The sequence below is a fragment of the Macaca mulatta genome, chromosome 15 (genome assembly GCF_049350105.2).
Source record: "Macaca mulatta isolate MMU2019108-1 chromosome 15, T2T-MMU8v2.0, whole genome shotgun sequence".
In the NCBI taxonomy this organism is placed as follows: Eukaryota; Metazoa; Chordata; class Mammalia; order Primates; family Cercopithecidae; genus Macaca; species Macaca mulatta.
The window spans coordinates 76,779,764-76,798,619 of NC_133420.1; the positions used below are offsets into that span (position 1 = coordinate 76,779,764).

Consider the following 18,856-nt stretch of genomic DNA (forward strand, 5'->3'; position numbering starts at 1 on the left):
ACAGTATGAAAATTTTAATGTAGCATAATCCAAAATGACTATTTGAAAAAAAAAAAAATGGTTAGTTTATTCTCTGGAAACAATGTTTCTAATTCATATATTCTACAGAGCTCAGTTGCAATTGGCGATAGTGGCCAGGAGATGGGGCAGTCTCATTTCCTAAGATTTACTTCATAGACTAATCCACAGTGTTAACTTAAAAAAGAAACGTTTTTTAATGGCACTTGTTTTCACTAATAGAAGCTAAGATTGAAAAATAAAACACTCAGAAACTGTAAATTCAAATTGCTCAAATGTTTTATTTATTACGAATCACCTATCTGCAAATAAAATACTTTAAAAATACTTTGAAAAACTTTTTTCTTTCCTGTGAACAAGGAACAGAAGAAACCGTTTTGAAGTAGTAATTATTTAAAATTGCCTTAATTGTTCAATTCGTCCTTTTGTTTTATATTATGCTGGATTGCTTTACACTTACAAATGTATTTTATCACTAAAAATGCCACTTTTCAATAAAATAAAAAGGATAGTTTTAATAAAAATTTTTACAAATGATAATTTAGGGAGAAAATTCATTAAAGTAAATATTTCCTTATATAATGTTCAAATTTACTTCTTTCACTTGATAAATGCTAATGAAGAGTTTTCAGATCTAAGACCTATTATATTGCTTGAGAAAAAAATAAAACTAGCATTTTAAGACCTCATAATCCACTCACATACTTATTGAAGTATATTAATGGATGTGTGTGTATGTGTGTGCACGTGCATGTACTACACGCTTCTGGAAAAACTCCAGAAAGGGAGAATGGGCATATACATTACAGATTGTCCTGATTTGGTCTGAAGTACAGTCTGCCACAAGTTATTGAGTCTTTACTGGAAAGGTAGGAAGAATCTCTAATCATCCCTGAAAAGGCATAATCCAAAGCTGGCCGAAAAGGCAAGGTGGGTACCAACCCAGGTGTTAGGTAGGGTGACATAAAACCAGATAACCCTCTTCCTGCAGAAGAATATGCCACCCTTAATGGACTGATACCTACTCTAGGATTTAAGCTGTAGATATTTGAATCACCTCCATAAGAAGCAGAAGTAGTTTGAAGAGGAGAGAAAGCTGATTTATTACCTAGAGTTCCAAAACCAATTCCAGCAAGACTAAAACTTGAAGCTCTCTGAAAGGCTGTGTTTTCCAGTTCTTCTGAGTTTGCTAGGTTCCTGTTGTCCGGCTTGTGTTCTCTGCCATTTAAAACCTGTTCAATAGCTTGGACCACATCCCCTTTGCAGAACTGTAGAATGCCTTCTAGCCGGCTGCGCCTGTAATTTGGGAAAATCTTAGTAAGGATATCAAGAGGGTCTCTTGGTCTTGAGGACACTGTAGGAAGGCTTGCCTTGGTCGCAGTCAAGTCTTTGACCCATTCACTTTCATTTCCTGATTCCAGATCAGAGGATGATAAGGACCTGGGACTTTCTTCACCTCCTGATTGCTCTCCAGGATGAGGAGAGAGGACACTATCATGCTTGTTGGAATATTCTAAAATAGATGACCCGATACTTTGTTTCCCAACGACACCATTAGACCTAGGAGATGATCCCAGGTAAAGCTGATGGGATTTGGAGATAGGTTCTTCTTGTCCATTCTGGCATGACTCACATTTACTCTCTTTTTGTTCTGGAGAAGAGGGGGAAAAAAACAATCAAATATAGGGAAGACTTCCCAGAACATAGTACTGCTCACTTAAAAATAATGCCGGATAATATAATTCATTCACTCCTAATAATTAGTAATATTTATATACTCAAAGACATTTTAATGAATAAATCAAATTGAAAAGATTATTCAGAAATGCAGGTGCTGGAATAGTCAAAAAGATACTATTATATCATTTCAGAATCACAAAGATATGCAATATTAAAATGCAGTTATATTTAGGAATCAGAAGATGAGAGTGCATTATTACCCCAAATTGTTTGCATAACACCAATATGGCACGCTGTCTGTTCTATCTTGGTTGTGTGGGATCTTCCTAAATGTCACCTAAGTTTTGTTATTATCTAAGTGATATTTTTTCAAAATGACACTATGGAAAACAAACTAAATAAAATGAACAGGGAATAAAAGGAATAATCTTAGTTTGAAAATGAATATTCTATTTAATCACTAATGCTAAATTTTAACAATTGGTTTTTTTATCTCATATTTCAGGTTAAAATTAATTTACTTGAATAATGTAAAAAAACGAAATTGTTCATTTCATTTCAAATTTAAACCAATAAGTACTATTGCTATGTCATTCCCAAATCATACTAGAGCTCGCATATTTCATTTTATGAGAAATGATACAGATGGTATTTTTCATAATCCTCTATGAAACATGTACTTTCTTTTTGAATCCTTAAGAAATATCAATAACAGACTTTAAAAGCAAACTGTTTATAAAAGAAAATTATAAACTGTCCTATTGCAATCTATATGAATCCTCAAATTGTCTTTTAAAAACAACATATTAGGCATTTGCTTTAAATCACAACCCTCCTCCAATGTTATGGGCAATGTTCTAAAAGTACTTTTATACAAAGTTCTGGTTTTTCTATCTCAACATGTTGAGCACATTAATCAAACAAGAATATTTTAACACCCTTTACTAGGTTAACACCAGAAAAATTAAAATAGCCATATTTACTATATAACTTTTACTTTGGTTTACATTTTCTATTATCCTAGAGATATATAGGTAAGAGTAAACTGCTAAGTGGAGTGTGCAGAATAATTCTGTCCAACTTTCTTTTTCTACCAAGTTTATGAATGTAACAAAACAAATATTGCCTAAGGCAGTGATTTGTAAATATGATTTGCAATACTTTCATGTTTTCTCCAGTTTTCTTAAGCACTCAGTTCTAAATTCTGAAGAAATAGCTATAGTTTATTTTAAAATTAAAGTGTATACAATTTAGCATTTTGAAGTTCAAAATGCTGTTCCCATAAGCATATGATGAAAAAAAGAATGTCACTACTGCAAAAATTACACTCTATAGTATTTTCAACTTTAAATAACACAGTAATACTTTTCTAATGAAATTGGCCAAGTGGAAATAGATTAGCATTAGTCCTCCATTCCACTTTACTTGTAAATATGAATGAGCATGCCCCTGAACATGTCAATTATCAACATTTCACCTCTATAGCAAGTTATGCATGAAATCATAAAATAATGTCTTGTTATATTTTACTCATCATACAATATATGTAGTGAAACACCAATCTGCATAAGATTATTTAGAAAATATGGTGTCTTTAAAATATAATACCATTTACTTCAGCTCTCCGTCTTCTCAAGTCCTACAGCTTGCTGTACTTCTATTGCATTTATCATTGTATATTAAGCCTTGCATTGTAGTTTTTGGATACATATAGTCTGTCTTCTTTTGAATATAAGGTTCTTTTGTGTAGGAAAAGCTTGTTCACTTCTAAATCACAGTTAGTCTTTGTCTAATGAATGAGTAAACTAAATAGACTATTTTACCACAGTTCATGGCTATTGTGTAAGAGGAGCAGTCAATTTAGAAAGCTATTGAAGTAACCTTTCAACGTTAGCTTGCTTTTTATGGGGGAGGGGGCATCATCTGAGGCAAACAACAAAATAAAATAATTAGCTCTATAAAACAGAACACTTTGGCACCAACTAGAAATCACATAAATCAGTGTCTCACAGGGAGCTGTCAGCCATTTCACTATCGGTGTAGTTTCAGGAATTTACACTTTTACTTCTCTTTCATAGCACTTTTACTTAATAACTTTGCTCTTTAGCACCCTTGATCTTTCATGAGAATTGTATAAACTCTGTTTTACCTACTCAATTAGAATATGTACAAAAAGTTGACACATGTAAACACAAAATTCACTCTGAATTGAATGCCTCATGTCAATTCACAGACCAGTATTTTTCAAATGTACTATGTGAGTAGAACTTCAGGCAGCCATTGAGCGAAAAATCTGTTGAGATCTGCAGTTTTCACAATTCAAGGAAGGTTTGTAATGAATAGTTTACTGTATAGCTATCATACAATTTCATATAATACAACTTTATAAGTTTTGTACAAGTTTTGGACTTATAAAAAAAAAAAAAGAAAACATCACAGTGATATTTCCACTGCTTAGTAGGCCCTGTGGAGGGCTATGAAGTTCACTAAAATATATCTCCTAACGCAGGAAATGAAGGCAACTGACTTGCAGTCAAAAAATAAGAGAAAAATAATGAAAACTCCTTGGATAAAAAACCTCTAACATTGAACTTTCAAATTCTTACTTATGGTTTTACAAATTACATTTAACAAAAACAATTCAGAGTGAAGGAAGAAAGAAAGAAAGAAAGATGACGGTTTGGTATATTTCAGTCTCTTCCCCACATCAAGCTTGCAACAAATGTTTGCCCCAACATGTAGTAAAGAACGGCATCCCCAACTATCAGAGTTTCCCACGCAAAATCAGCTCTGGTTTTACAGCTGAAAACAGTCCAGATCAGGGAGGATCACCTGGGCCTAGGGAGGTTGAGGCTGCAGTGAGCCATAATGGCGCCACTGCACTCCAGCCTGGGCAACAGCGTGAGACCCTGTCTCGAAAGAGTACAGAGCAGACTCAAACACAGGATCTCTCACTCAGCTTTTTGCTCAATGCCTGCTTGAAGTTCTATCCACACAGTGAAAAGTCAAATCAACTTCCGCATAAATAACCCTACTCCTAGGGTGAATTTGCTCATTTGTTACCATCCATGCTTCACTTTTTCATTATCTTATCACCTGAGGGAACCAACAGTAAACTCCTCCAAAGTGAAGGCGATGTGTCTCTCCCACTTATTAATGTCCATATTGCTGAGCAGTTCCCTAGAACTTAAAGTGCTTCTTTTAAACAACTATTCCTGCCCGCCTAAGGACACGGCGGGTTTCAGAGTTTCTTTCCAGAACAACCATTTCCTTGAGCAAAGAGCAAATGAAAGACCAACTCACCTTGTTTTTCCTCAGGATAATCTTGCTGGAAAACCTCGAAAGCGGGGGTCGCGGAACCACTGGCCTGTCTCAAGGCACCCTGTCCCAGCGCAGCCCCCGCCGCAGGGCCGCCCGCAGACTGTGGATTCTCGGCTCTGCCGCTGCCCCCGGGTGCCCGACCCCCGGGGGGCCCGGAGAGCCCAGAGCACAGGAGCCTCTGTAGCCCCCGGGCTTCGCTCTCCTCCTGCGCCTGCTGCCTGCGCAGCGCCACCTGGGCGGCCATGACGCGCTGTCGCTCGGCGATCAGGGTGCACTTGGCACACGCGCAGTCCCGCCAGCGACAGAAACGCTTGTGGCCCTTGAGCGCTGACACCACGCCATGGTTGCGACAGCGGGCGCACTTGGGTGTCCGCGGGTAGCCGCAGCCCACCGCGCCCACCCCCCTCTCCAGCCCGGGAGGCGGCGGGCAGCCTCCGCTTCCTGAGGTGGCAGCGGCGGCGGTGGCAGCTCGCAGAAAGAGGCTAGGCGGCCGCAGGAACGCTGGGGGAACCTGCATCCCCGATGGTACCGGCAACGCCGGGGATGGGGGCGGAGGGGCAGCCGCCACCACCAGCCCAGGGGCCAGGTGGGGTCGGCCGCTACCGCCTCGGTCTCTGCTGCCACAGTGTGACTGCTCCATTCCCGAGAAGTTTCTGGCTGGCCGTCGCAAGTGGAAAGTGCTCTGACCGCAGCTAACCCTGCTGGGAGGCTGGGGAAGCCGGGGCAGGACGCGCCGTGGTACTACTGAGCCCCACCCGCGCACGAACAAAAGTTTTGCACTCTTTCCACTCGGAGGGAGTTGGGACGACCGCATCCCAGAGCTGGAGAAGCTGAGAGGTGCAGCTGTCCCGTGAGCCTGGCAGAGTCCCGGGGCGCTAAGTTAATGCCCCTGTGCCTCCAGCCAAGAAGGAGAGGTTGGAGAGGCTACCCCGCCCACCCAGGCTCCCGGCCAAGCGCAGAAGCCAGGGGAGGGCCCGGGACAGGGAGTGGGGACCTTCTGGGAGGAGGGCGGCGGGGACTCCGTCCGATGGGCTGCAAATGTCTCCTCCCCCCAAAAAAGCCCGTTTCTCCCACTTGCTTCCCCAGGAGTTCTCGACGTCTATTTTTGTAAACTAGCCTTTGCAGCCTCCCCTTTTACTGCCCTTTTAAAATTAAGCAGAGTTTGAATTTCTCCTTTTCCCGCTTCCACGCTTCTCCTAAGAAAGTATGAAGATTTGGATTTTGAGTTCTCCTTTCGTGTTCCCAGATGAAATCTTCATGTCTGCGGCAGCTTGGCCAGTGTTAGTGGGAGCCCAGCTTGATAGACTACGAATTTGTTATCCACCAGAAAGATGCTTGTTTTAAATGGGTCTTAAGACAGCATCAAAACAATGGATAATTAAGGGAATTGATTCACATTCAGATTTTTTTCATGTATTCTATTTATTTACGCATGCAAATTTGGATTCTGTGTATTATATTTTAAAATGCTGCTGCTTTAAAAAAGTTATAAAACTCCTCTCTGCGCCTATTTATAGGCAGTAATTGTGTTAAAGCTGTTTCAAAAATACTTATGTCTATTGTAAAGTTTTGGAGAAAGTCATTTAGATCATTATTTAAATATGCTGTCATAAATTCTTCACATATGAATTTAATGCCTTTAATTATAAGAAAAGATCAGAAGGAGTTTAAATCAAAAGAGCCTCTGAGAAAATTCATGAATGTTTATTCTTAATGGAAGGTAGCGTCAGCACTCTGCCAGCTCTTCAAGATCCAACCGCCTTGGATAGGTTATTCATTTTCTATCCCTAAGATAGCAAGTAATAATGATATTTTTACCATTCCATCTGTTCACATTCAGAGCAGATATTGCTGATCTACCTGGCCTTTCTCCTACCAACCTACTCAACGCCATCACCACCACTACCATCCTCTCATTCAAACATCCTATCGTAGAGGTTTTCCACCCCTCCTAAGAACTGGAACTACCTAGGGAACCTTTAAAAGAGATGGACACTCCAATCTACATAATGTATTCTGAGTCTTTTCGTCTGTGTCTTAAACTCTGAAGGTGACAATTACATACAGTGTTTAGAACTACCACTCAAGGAATTCATGAACTCTGGGTGTTCTATGATACCCAAACTTTCTCACAACTCTTTATCTTTGCTCAAGTTACTCCTGCCTAAAATGTACTGATGCCTTAACTGTGTACTCACATCCATTCTAGAGGAGATGAATTTTTAGTTCTACATGGATCATTAAAATACAATGAATTACCTAATGAGAAAGCAGTTTTCTTTTCTATTCTTTTTAGGAGCTTCTGGTTACATAATGGGAATGGTCAGCTTAATGCAAGTATGCCTTTTAAATTTTTAAAATACCTTTTAATTGTATTTTTCAATAATAACAAAGAGCAGCAAGTAAAATGTTTACCTAGAATTTAGCGATATTTTTCTGTTTTTATTTGACTTTTAAAGTTATCTTATAATTATATATATTGGTTTTCATCCAAGAAAGTAAATATTGTCTTTATATAAATGTACTTAAGTTAAATATTTGTCAATTTAAATGAAGAATTATGCAGATAATTCATACATGGCAAAAGAAATTAAGGTCTGGAAAACATTGTCTTGGTGGTTTTGGAGTCAAAAAGCATTGCTCTCAAATTCTGGCTCCACTTCTAGTAAGTTACTTTATCTAACTCTGATCCTCAATTTTCTCATTTGTAAAATGAGAATAATCGTATGGTTACTTGAGGATTAAACAAGATAACATACCTAAATCATAATGCATATAATGAGATATATATTTTACTGTTCCTAACACCTAGGTTCTTGACATATATTACTTTTTTTAATGGAAGGGTTTTAAAATAAATATTAATATTTAGGAATGATATTTCAAATGCTAAATAAGAATTTTATTATATTTTAGAAGAACTTCCTTGCCTTAAGTGAACTCAAAAACCACAGACTTGTTATATATATATTGGGCAAATATAGAAGAAAGGTATCCAAAATTGTTGGTGAACCAAAATTAGATTAGTATTAAAAATGTAACCATTTTCATAGTAAGTATCCCATCTTGGACTTTGTGTGATTGGCCTAAGAGGTGACAGTGCTTTGAGGAGAAAAGTTATTGGCCAGGAAATCAAGAGAGATGGGTTCAAATAAGTGGTGTATCTGACAGAAAGTAAGGGCACTTCCAATGACCAGATTTGTGGTGTTGAAAAGTAACTCTATCTTTTTTATCTCGGTCACTCAACTGCAAAATGAAACAGTTGGGTTAAATAATTTCTAAGATTATTTAAACTTTAATAATTTATGACTTTAATACAGACATGTCTAATACAAGATAATTGTGTTTCTAATATACTAGCAATGGAAAATCTGAAATGAAATGAAAAAAAGCTGTTTTACTCTAATTCTGAAGTAGCTCTCTATTACTATAAGACAAAATAGATTTCAGAGTAAACAATATTACTAGGAATAATATTTACTTCATGAAAATACCATAATTCTAAATATTTATGCACCTAATAACAGTGCCTCAAAATACAAGAAGCAAAAACAACTGTAAAAAGAAATAGATATATCCACAATTATAGTCAGATTTCAACATCTTCTTTCAATAATTGATAGTATAGGCAGAAAATCAGTAAAGATATATACAATTTGAACCACACTGTCAACAGATAGACCCAATGAGATATATACAGCACTCAACAACTACAGAATGCTTGTCTTTTTGAAGTGCATATGGAACATTTACCAGTCAAACATATTCTGGACTATAAAAGCAAGGCTGAATAAAAGGATTCAAGTTGTACAAAGTATGCTTTTTGACCACAATGAAATTGAATCAGAAATCAATTAAAGAAATAAATCAAGAAAAGTCCTAAAATGTGTGGAAATTAATAACACATTTTAAAATAACCCATATTGAAAGGATAAGTATAAAGGAAAATAATATTTAAACTGAGTAAAAATGAAAATACAACATATCCAAATTTGTGGGATGCAGTTAAAACTATACTTTGGGGAGTCATTTACATCACTAAACACCTATATTAGTAATAAGAAATCTCAAATCAAGGACTTCCGTTTCCAATTTGGGAAACTAGAAGTCGAGCATTAAATTCAACCAAAATAAGTTGCAAAGGGGAAATAATTAAAAACTGAAGAGAATGTAATGAAACAGAACACAGGGAAATAATTAAAAATAAAATGTAGCCAAAAATTTTTTCTTTGAAAAGATCAATAAAACTGATCTCTAAACTAATCAAGAAATGTAAGGAATAAAAGAGGTGAAAGAACTACAGATTATACAGAAAATAAAAGAGAAATATTATAGACAACTTTATGCTATTAAATTCAATAACTTAGATAAAACAAACCAATTCATTAAAAAAACACAGTTGCTCAAGAAGAAATACATAACCTGAAGCCCTTTATCCAATAAATTGACATAGCTTAAAACATTCTGAGAAAGAAAACTCAAGAATCAGATGTCTGCACTAGTGAATTTTACCAGATATTTAAGGGAGAAATACTACCAATTATACACAACCTCCTGGAAAACATTTCTTAAATCATGGAATATTTACTAGTTCTTCCTAGTTAACGCTAACATTACCCTGAAAACAAAATAAGACTAACATCACATTTTTTATAAAAGCTACAAATATCCCTCATCTATTTGTGATTAAAAAAAAAAAATCCCAGCAAACTAAGAATAGAAAGGACTTCCTCAACCTACCTAACCCATATATTTAAAAAATAGAACAAACAGCACGTTTAACGGTGAATGACTAAAAGCTTTTTTCCTAAGATCAGAAACAATACAAAGATGTTCACTCTGACCACTTCAATTCAACAATATACTAGAAATTCTGTCTAATGCAATCAGGCAAGAGAAATTAGACATTCAAATTGGAAAGAATGGTGTAAAGCTCTTCATTTGCAGGTGACATCTATTTATAAAATCCTATGAAAACAGAAAAAAAAAGCCTGCTAGAACTAAGAAGTAATTTTTGTAAGACTGCAAGATATAAGGTCAGTATAAAAAATCAGCTACATTTCTATAAACTGAAATAAAAATCAGACAATCAAGAACTGAATCTAGTAAACAAACCTATTCACAGTGGCATTCAAAATACAAAATGCTTAGGGATACATCTGATAAAAAGTATGAAACACTGAAAACTAAAAACTTTACTGACAGAAATTAAAGATCTAAACAGATGGAGACATATACCATGTTCATGGATCAGAAGACTCAACATTTTTTAAATGATAATCTTACCTAAATTGATCTATAAATTGATGCAATCCCAATCAAAATTTCAATTCTTTAAATATACACTGTCAAACTCATTATAAAATTCATATGGAAATGCAAAGACCTATAATGGCCAAAATATCTCTGAAAAAGAATAAAATTGTAAGGTTAACATTAACTTTTTTTCAATAATTATTACAAAGTTATAGTAATTGAAACAATGGAATATTGATGTAAGGATAGAAAAATCAACCATTGTGGTAGAAGAAAGAATTTAGAAAGAGAACCACACGTAAATATACAGCTCGTTCTAGACAAAAGTGGAAAGACAACTTAGTGAAGAAAGGATAATTTTTCCCAACAAATTTTGCTATAACAATTGGATTTCTATATGCAAAACAAAACTAAATTTAAAAAGAACTTTGATCCATACCTCACACCACATAAAAATTGGCTCAAAATATAGACGTAAATATAAGTAACAAAACCATAAAACATAGAACACTTTTGTGACATTGGGTTATGCAGAGATTTCTTAGATACAACACCAAAAGTATGATCCATACTTTTGGAGTATATAAAAGAACAACTAATAAATTGTGCTTCATTAAAATTAAATATTTTTCTTCTTCAAAAGACACTGTTAAGAGAATTAAAAGTCATGCCACAGACTGGAAGAATATAGGGGCAACACATATATCTGACAAAGAACTTATATACAGAATATGTAAAGAACATTCAAAACTTGATAGGAAAAGCAGTCCTTTCAGTGGGCAAAATATTTGGATAAACATGTCATCAGGGAAGATATATGGATAGAAAATAAGCACAAGAAAATATTCTACACACCATTAGTAATGAGAGAAATGCACATTAAACCAAACATGAAATACTACCATATACATATCACAATGACTACAATTAAAAAGATTGATCATACCAAGTATTTACAAGGACATGAAGCAGCTGGGACTTTTGTACATTGCTGGTAGAAATGTAAAATAGTACAACCACCTTGGAAAATAGATTAAGAGTTTCTTAAAAATTTAAACATCATCTACCATATGATCCAATCATTACATTCCTAGTTATTTATGCAAAGGAAACATTCAAATGTCCATACAAAGACACTGACTTTTTAAAGTAGCTTTATTTGTACAGCTGCAAATTGGAAAACACCAATCATCAACAGATGAATAGATTAACAAACTGTGATGATCTATATTATAGAAAACCTTGAGAAGATGAACATGAACCTAGTCAGAAAGAAAGTATACCTGTGTTATATAATTGAGTGTGAAAAACAGAATATATCATAAGAAATTAGCCAAGAAGGCAACTGACAGAAGACTGAAAAGAAAAAAGATCATAGAATATCCTCAGCTAAACTATTGGTAAAAGAAAGGTAAAATGTATATGCAGTTTTGGAGGGAATTTTGAATTGCAATTCTCTTTTCCTGGGATTCTTTAATGCATTTGAGCATTATCATTGGATGGGAGGCCACAGTCTGCTGGATGACAGGAAGTTCAGCCCTTGGACTGTAGGTCAATAAATGGCTAGGCACCTCAGGTCTAAGCAGAAATGGGCCTCCTCTGGGATATTATTCTTTCCTGGAGTATTGTTGGGAAAGGGATGGACATGTTTGGTGATATATATAATAGAAAATAAAAGAGAATATTATAGATACAGAAAATAAAAGAGAAATATTATAGACAACTTTATGCTATTAAATTCAATAACTTAGATAAAACAAACCAATTCATTAAAAAAACACAGTTGCTCAAGAAGAAATACATAACCTGAAGCCCTTTATCCAATAAATTGACATAGCTTAAAACATTCTGAGAAAGAAAACTCAAGAATCAGATGTCTGCACTAGTGAATTTTACCAGATATTTAAAGGAGAAATACTACCAAGAAATGTCAAGTAGTTCAAGAAATGTCACTCCAAGAACCAATTCCTACCAGTAAATACATCCTCTTGGGGATACCATGAGGCTGGGGAGAGATAATTCATTACACCAAAGCTACAACGAACCACAGTATTGTGGCTCTTAGGAAATAAGACTTCCTGGGAAGACATAATCTCTGATTGCTTGCTCTGGGATGGCTGGAAACGAGTTGGAGGCTATAGACACTGTCCCCCGACTTTTAGGGGGATACAAATTGTGAAACAGAATAGAATGTGTTCTGTTTTGTTGCTTTACAAGCTCTTTCACACAAGTTGAAGATACTCACTTGGAATCATAAATAACTAAGAAATACACAAATGGAGATGTACCCTTTTTTATATGTTCTTTTCTAAATTCCTAGTACATAGTAAATGCTCAATATGTCTTTGCAAATAAAGAGTGGATGTCACAGGACTTACTTTTAAGTTGGTTGAATAGGCATTAATATCACATTACTTTGCCTTTATGTTCTAAAAACGTTTGAGAAGTAATTTCCAGCTCACTAAAAACTATTATTTTGCTGTTTTTCAACCTTGAGTTTTATATAAGTTGGAGTGTAATTTATTTTTAAAGTATGGTTTATTGTTTACTTTATTTTACAACTTTCATTAATGTTAAAAAATGTTTTTTATGTTTTTCTCATAGGAAAAATCTTATAAAACTCTACAGTTCATGCCAATGAATGCATTTCAGTATTTTTCAAAATGTTTAGATCCAAACACATATAGTTGCTTATGAATATGATGGATTAATGTGTTAGTGTATTTACTTCTACATTTTTTCTTCATATAAAAAGTTATGATATATTGTTTACATATAATACATCTAACTTAATTTTGTAACGCAAAGATTTCTCATTTTAACAGATTTTGCAAATGTCAACTTTAATAGCTATCTAATTTTCCATTATTTCGTCATAGGGTGATTACTTAATTCTTCTAGTTTTAGACATTCATAGTTTTATTTTCTCCCAGTTTTAAATAAGGAGATGAACATATGAACATAAAGCACTTTCTGTATTTCAGAGTAACTCCCTAGAATAAATTGCTATAAATACAAGTATTGAATTAAATGTTGTAAATATTTTTAAAGCTTTTGATTACGTTCTTGGCTTTTTTTTCTAACGAGGCTGTATGAATTTGAATTCTAATATACAGCTCATTTCATCATCGTCGCATGTATTTTTTTCTTTTTCCCTTAAGTGGCAGTGTTTTTTTCTTAGTAGGAAACCAATTCTGCCTTCTAAAATAACAGTGATAATCCAAAATTCCATAAGGAAAATAATTCTACAACACCTCAGTTCATAGAAAGATAATCACCATTTTGAAAATTTCTGGTTAAGTATGACTGGGGGGAATTGAAGCAAAGTGTAGCAAAAGATCCAATCATGGTAACATACCTTGCCCAATCCTTCTTTGAGTAAATTACACAGACTATTGTGAACGTGATGATTTAAACAGTTCTTTATAAAGAAGTGTTGTTGATTTAAAGACTATAACAAGAAACCTTGGTGCCATTGTGGTTAATTGTATATCTACATGTTCAAAAGCTATGCTCTTTATTTAGCTTCTTTGCCCTAATGGGACTAAGTCTGCCATGTAAATAGGGCTCAGAACTTATGAAACTCTTGTTTTTTTGTTTTGTTTTGTTTTGTTTTTTAACTCATAAGATATTTAAAGTAAATTCATGCTTAGGGATTGAGATAATCATTATGATTTGTCTTCCACTGAGTAGAACCCACCAATCATCTGTATGTGAAAACATTTCCTCATAATTCAGTCCTTAAATAGACAGCAATACAGTTTCATTCAGAAAGTATGTGAAAGCGCTTTATGTTGCTGTTAAAAGTTATAGCAGAATAAATAAGCACATATTAAACATTGAAGCATGCTAGTAAGAGTTTAATTAAACATTGCATCCTAAGTGAATTAAGAAAAAAAACTATAGACAACCAAAAACTTCTCTCATAAAATGTTACCATCCTAAAGAATCTTCTGTATATGACAGACATCTCTTTCTAATTATTATAGCTACTTTTTAAGAGCTGCTTATTATGTTTCATGCACTGTGGTTGGGGCTTTAGATACATTATGTCATTTAATCTTCACAGTCACCTTATTGAAGCCAATTACATTATCCTAATTTTACAAATAAGAAAACAGATTTTCAGAGGACAAATCCTCAAGGTGGTCTAATATTAAAACTCTTACTAAACTCCTGATTCTCCCCAGAAATCAGGGCAACTACCTCTGTAATACAGAGTCACAAAGAAATCTGTTAGGTAGAGTTCTTCATAGCAGAGTTATGCAGAAAAGGCACTTATTGGCTGACTCATTAGCAACCCAAAAATGCATCTATTCTTTCAGTTAACAACAGTCTCAATTTAAAAAGAATGTATGAAGTTTTAAAAAAAGATTTAAACACTTCAAAACTCCATACTTTACATGTCTCATCTTAGCAAACTTTAATAATAGCATTCTTATTCCACTTTTCTCTTTCTTCCCCACACTTCTCCTGTAAATAGAAGTAAAACAGAAATGAAACTTCTTGTTGATACTTTTACCACTGGAAATTTGAAGCATGTTTTCCCTTTACTCTCAAGAGTAACCAATTCAGATTTGATACCTTTTACTCCTTTCAAAACCTGATATTGGATTCACTGGTAGTTTTTCCCTCTCAAGGTAATTGTGGTGAGACCCTGCCGTTAGGCATTAGAAAAATACTTAAAAGCTTTCATAAAATAAATAATTGCAAAAAAGAAGTTCATAAATGCCCATTTTGGAAACCAAATTGGTTAGCTTAAAACAAAAGAAGCATTTTAATATGTTAGGTCCTACTATATTCCACTGATTGAACACAAACAAGATATACAAATGAATTCCTTAAATATCTGCAATCCCTATTTCTTCAGAAGGAATTGCTATAGGAACTACAAAAATAATTTTGCTCATTTTTGTTGTAAAATAGGATGAAACTGACTTTCAAAGATATTATACATTTCTATCATTTGTTTTTATCTTTTGCCCTGCCAGAGTCTGTCTTCTGGAGCTTTTCTTAGAAGTGTCCCAATTAAAACTCTGTGTGAGCAAAAAATGGCTTTCATTCACAACAAGGATTCTAAATAAGAGGTAAATTTGGTAAACCAGTTCCTTCCTGGCTCCTTGCCATTCACTTCTTTTGGTTTTGAAATTCATTTCTTTGTGAGCATAAGGTGGTTGTTATGAGGTGTTGTCAAGCCTCTGACAGGGTTATTGTGCATGGTAGAAGGTGGTAGTTTTTGATCAATGTCTTCAAAGTCAAAGCTTGGAAAATAATAGCTGCACATCAAAACCCAGTGCCATAATGCAGTTAACATTGGACTCTTTCAGGTGGCCCCAGGGAATGATTTAATTCTCATGTTGAGCTTTACCATAATTAGTCATTTATAATGGTGTAGTAAGATTTATGTGAAGACACATAACTTGGATTCCATTATCAAATGAGAATCAGAAAAAACATTACCAATAAATAAATAAATAAGCCTATTTGTTGATGTTTCTCCTCCAATTTTTTTTATGAAACCCTATTGATTGCATTTCTACTCTTAAAAAATCCTTTATTGGTTCAATATCTTTAAATTATAATTATGCCTAATTCCTTAGGCCATTCATGCAATTATTTCATGATACCCTAATAAATAAAGTCACTGACCCAAACTTTCTTGTTGCACCTTTTTCTATATTCTTAGCACTTTTCCAAAAAGTCTTAAACATTTACAAATGCTTTAAAATTAGGGTGTTTTTTATGTTGTTTGTTTAGCTTTTTCCTCTAGAACATAAGGTTATTGGTAGTTTCTAAGAAGATAAAGCCATTTCATTCATACATTCATGCAAATAGTACAACTGGCATATATATCATATATATTAACATACCATATTTTATATATATATATAAAATTTCTTAAAGGAACTATAAAATCACAGGTGAAAATTACACAATATAACATTAAAAAAAATCATACTTAAAAGTTAAATGTGCCATATGTTTCTCTAATACTGAGACACAATGGGGTGCATTAAGAAACTCATTAAGTCAATGAAAATGGCAGCTGAGGTGTATCGAGATATCTATTCACTTCACTTTTGAGATAGAAAAACCGAAAAATAGTGGACACATTCCATTTCTTCTCAGGTTTGAACTAATCATGTTAGCAAAGGGTCAGTGCAATACAAGATGAGAATGTGTATTTCTTCTCAGCATCTACTTTGATAAACTTCACTTTAATGATTTCTATTTTTTTGCATCAAATGCAAATATGTCTATTTCCTCTAACATTTTAAGTTTTTCTCATAAAAAAATTAAAGGTTTCCGAAAGTACCTAATAGTCGCGTACAGCACGCAACAAATTTAACCTAATAAATCACTTGAGCAGTAAAGAAAATATTAATATGTTTGGTTTGATTTTATGGACTTCAGAGTAACAAGCATGCCATAATAATGTAAATCACCCTACTACAGCTTTGTGTGATTTGGGGAAAGGCCTTGATTCTCAAGGCATTAGTTTACTCTTCTGTAAAATGTAATTTTAGATTTTTTTTTAAATTTTAGTCACTTTAAGAATCTGAGTAAAGCTATGAGAATCTGAACAAACGCACATATGAACAAAATTTTACATAGTATTTCAAGCCCACATTGAGATTGAGAGACATAAAATGTTGAGAGCCATAAAGTATAGGATTCCTGAATTCTCTTCCTGGTTTAAATTTCTATAATTCTATCAGTACAACCCTCCCAAATCATAAAGCACATATGCAAAACTGAGACCATGTCTCTAAAGGTTATTATAGATGGAATTCAACACAGCATCATAGAGTGTTAGAGTTCAAAGTGCCCTTAGTATTGATTGGTTTTCTATGTTGATAGAGTACAATTAATAATATCTATATTTGCGTTTTAACAAAAAACAATAATCTGAAACAGAGTAAGAAAATAAGCCTGAAAAACATAGCACCTAGCTATTTTGGTTCAATAACAATAATTTATATTCTTTAATTTACAGTCTTCTGATATATTTAAAATTCTCATTGAGCTGAGAAATGTTTAACAACTAAGGGGACAAAACAAACAGATTTTCCCTGCTTGGTCATCACCACACTGCAAATGTTGAAATCCCGAGGTCATTCAATTTTCATGCCTCAATAGTGAATCCAAAAGCAAAAAAGCTTCAATTCTAAATGCAAAATTTAAGCTATAACCAATAATGTCTACAAGCATGTAAAATATGGAATGATATCCTACAGTCTTTCAAATTCTAAGCTTCTGAGGGGTTGATTCCCTTTTAATGTTTTCTACAGGTATCTCTGGAATTTTAAGAAATCAGTTGAGTGGTATGAACTTTTACACATGAATTGCTTCCAAATTATTTGAACTTGTATAGTTTTTAAAATATATCCAATTTTGCTTATCTGAGGTCAGTTTCTGCTCTGCTCAAATGCCTGCTGTCCTCTTCAACCAAATGTAGTCTATCAGGCTTCACACACTGGCAGATGGAAAGATGTGTCTTTATGTCAATAGTTTCTGAGATTGTCAGGTTCTCAACAGTGCTATGGACATTTGAAATTTGATTTTAGGTTAAAATTAAGAGAATAAGTTATGATGGAAAAAAAAAACAGGTATCTTCATTCCTTGCTATCTTCTTAGTTTCTGGTTGTTGACCAATTCCTTGTCATAGGCCACCAACATGCTCTTCTTGTACCTTGCAAATTCTTCCTTCAACTCTGCTAATATGCCATTTCTTCTTACCTCTCTCCTTCACAGTCAAATCCAGAAAATTTTCTGCATATTCTATCTCCACTTCTTCACCTTATATTAAATCAAATCACACCTTTCTCACATCAAACCTTTCTCTAATCCCACATTTACACTCATTTTGTAAGGTCACCAGTGATTCTCACGCTGCCAAGTCAAAAGACTCTTTTCAGTCTTCACCTTGTAAAACACAATTGAGCTCAGAATACTTAGAATTCTCTTCTTTTGACTTGCATGATACCATAAATTCTTGTTTTTTTTCCTCTCCTACTTCTCTACTTCTCAATCTTATTCACTCACTCCTCCTTTTTCCTTTTTCACTTATAAGCTTGTCATGGTTGATTTTTCTTGTTGTGATTATTTAATGTCTACCTCCTCCCCTAAGAATAGGAAACATGACTGTTTCTTTGGTATGTTGATCACCGAATTGATAACCAATAAGCATGCATTAGTGAAATGAATGAGAAATACATAGAGAAGATCAAGGTGTGACAGCTCTCATGGGCATCTGGAATCACTTTAGCAAACTGACAAAATAATTCATTTCACTACGGAGTGTTTCAAGTGTATGATCTAGGAAAAAAGCCTTAGTTTATTAATGTAGAGATTGTTGAAATAAAAAGGAATTGCCAGATATATGAAAAAGTTAATAACGATATTAATTAGTATGTAATAATTAATTATTTGTTTAGCAGTCTATCTGTGGTCAATTCAGGTTCTCTGGGAAGCAGACATTAAGATAGAATTAGAAGAGCAAGACATTATTCTTTGGAGGAACACCTGTGAGGGATAAAGGAGAGTAGGAACAATAGTAGGTATTAGAGCCTCAGACCAT

The 18,856-nt window shown here is 34.3% G+C and overlaps 1 protein-coding gene across 1 annotated transcript; it reads right to left on the reverse strand.

Moving 5' to 3' along the window:
* Positions 1-279: 279 nt before the first annotated feature.
* Positions 280-7,276, reverse strand: DMRTA1 (DMRT like family A1). Its single transcript, XM_001106627.5, has 2 exons — positions 5,002-7,276; positions 280-1,669 (listed from the first exon to the last, which is right to left on the reverse strand). The coding sequence occupies exons 1-2, from the start codon at positions 5,831-5,833 to the stop codon at positions 822-824; spliced, it is 1,680 nt and encodes a 559-aa protein (XP_001106627.4). The 5' UTR covers positions 5,834-7,276; the 3' UTR covers positions 280-821.
* Positions 7,277-18,856: the final 11,580 nt, after the last annotated feature.

Coding starts and splice junctions, on each gene's coding strand:
- DMRTA1 (XM_001106627.5), bottom strand. CDS start 5,833: ATGCGGTCGTCCCAACTCCCTCCGAGTGGAAAGAGTGCAAAACTTTTG. Junction 1,670..5,001: donor TTATCCTGAGGAAAAACAAG/GTGAGTTGGTCT, acceptor CCTCTTCTCCAG/AACAAAAAGAGAGTAAATGT.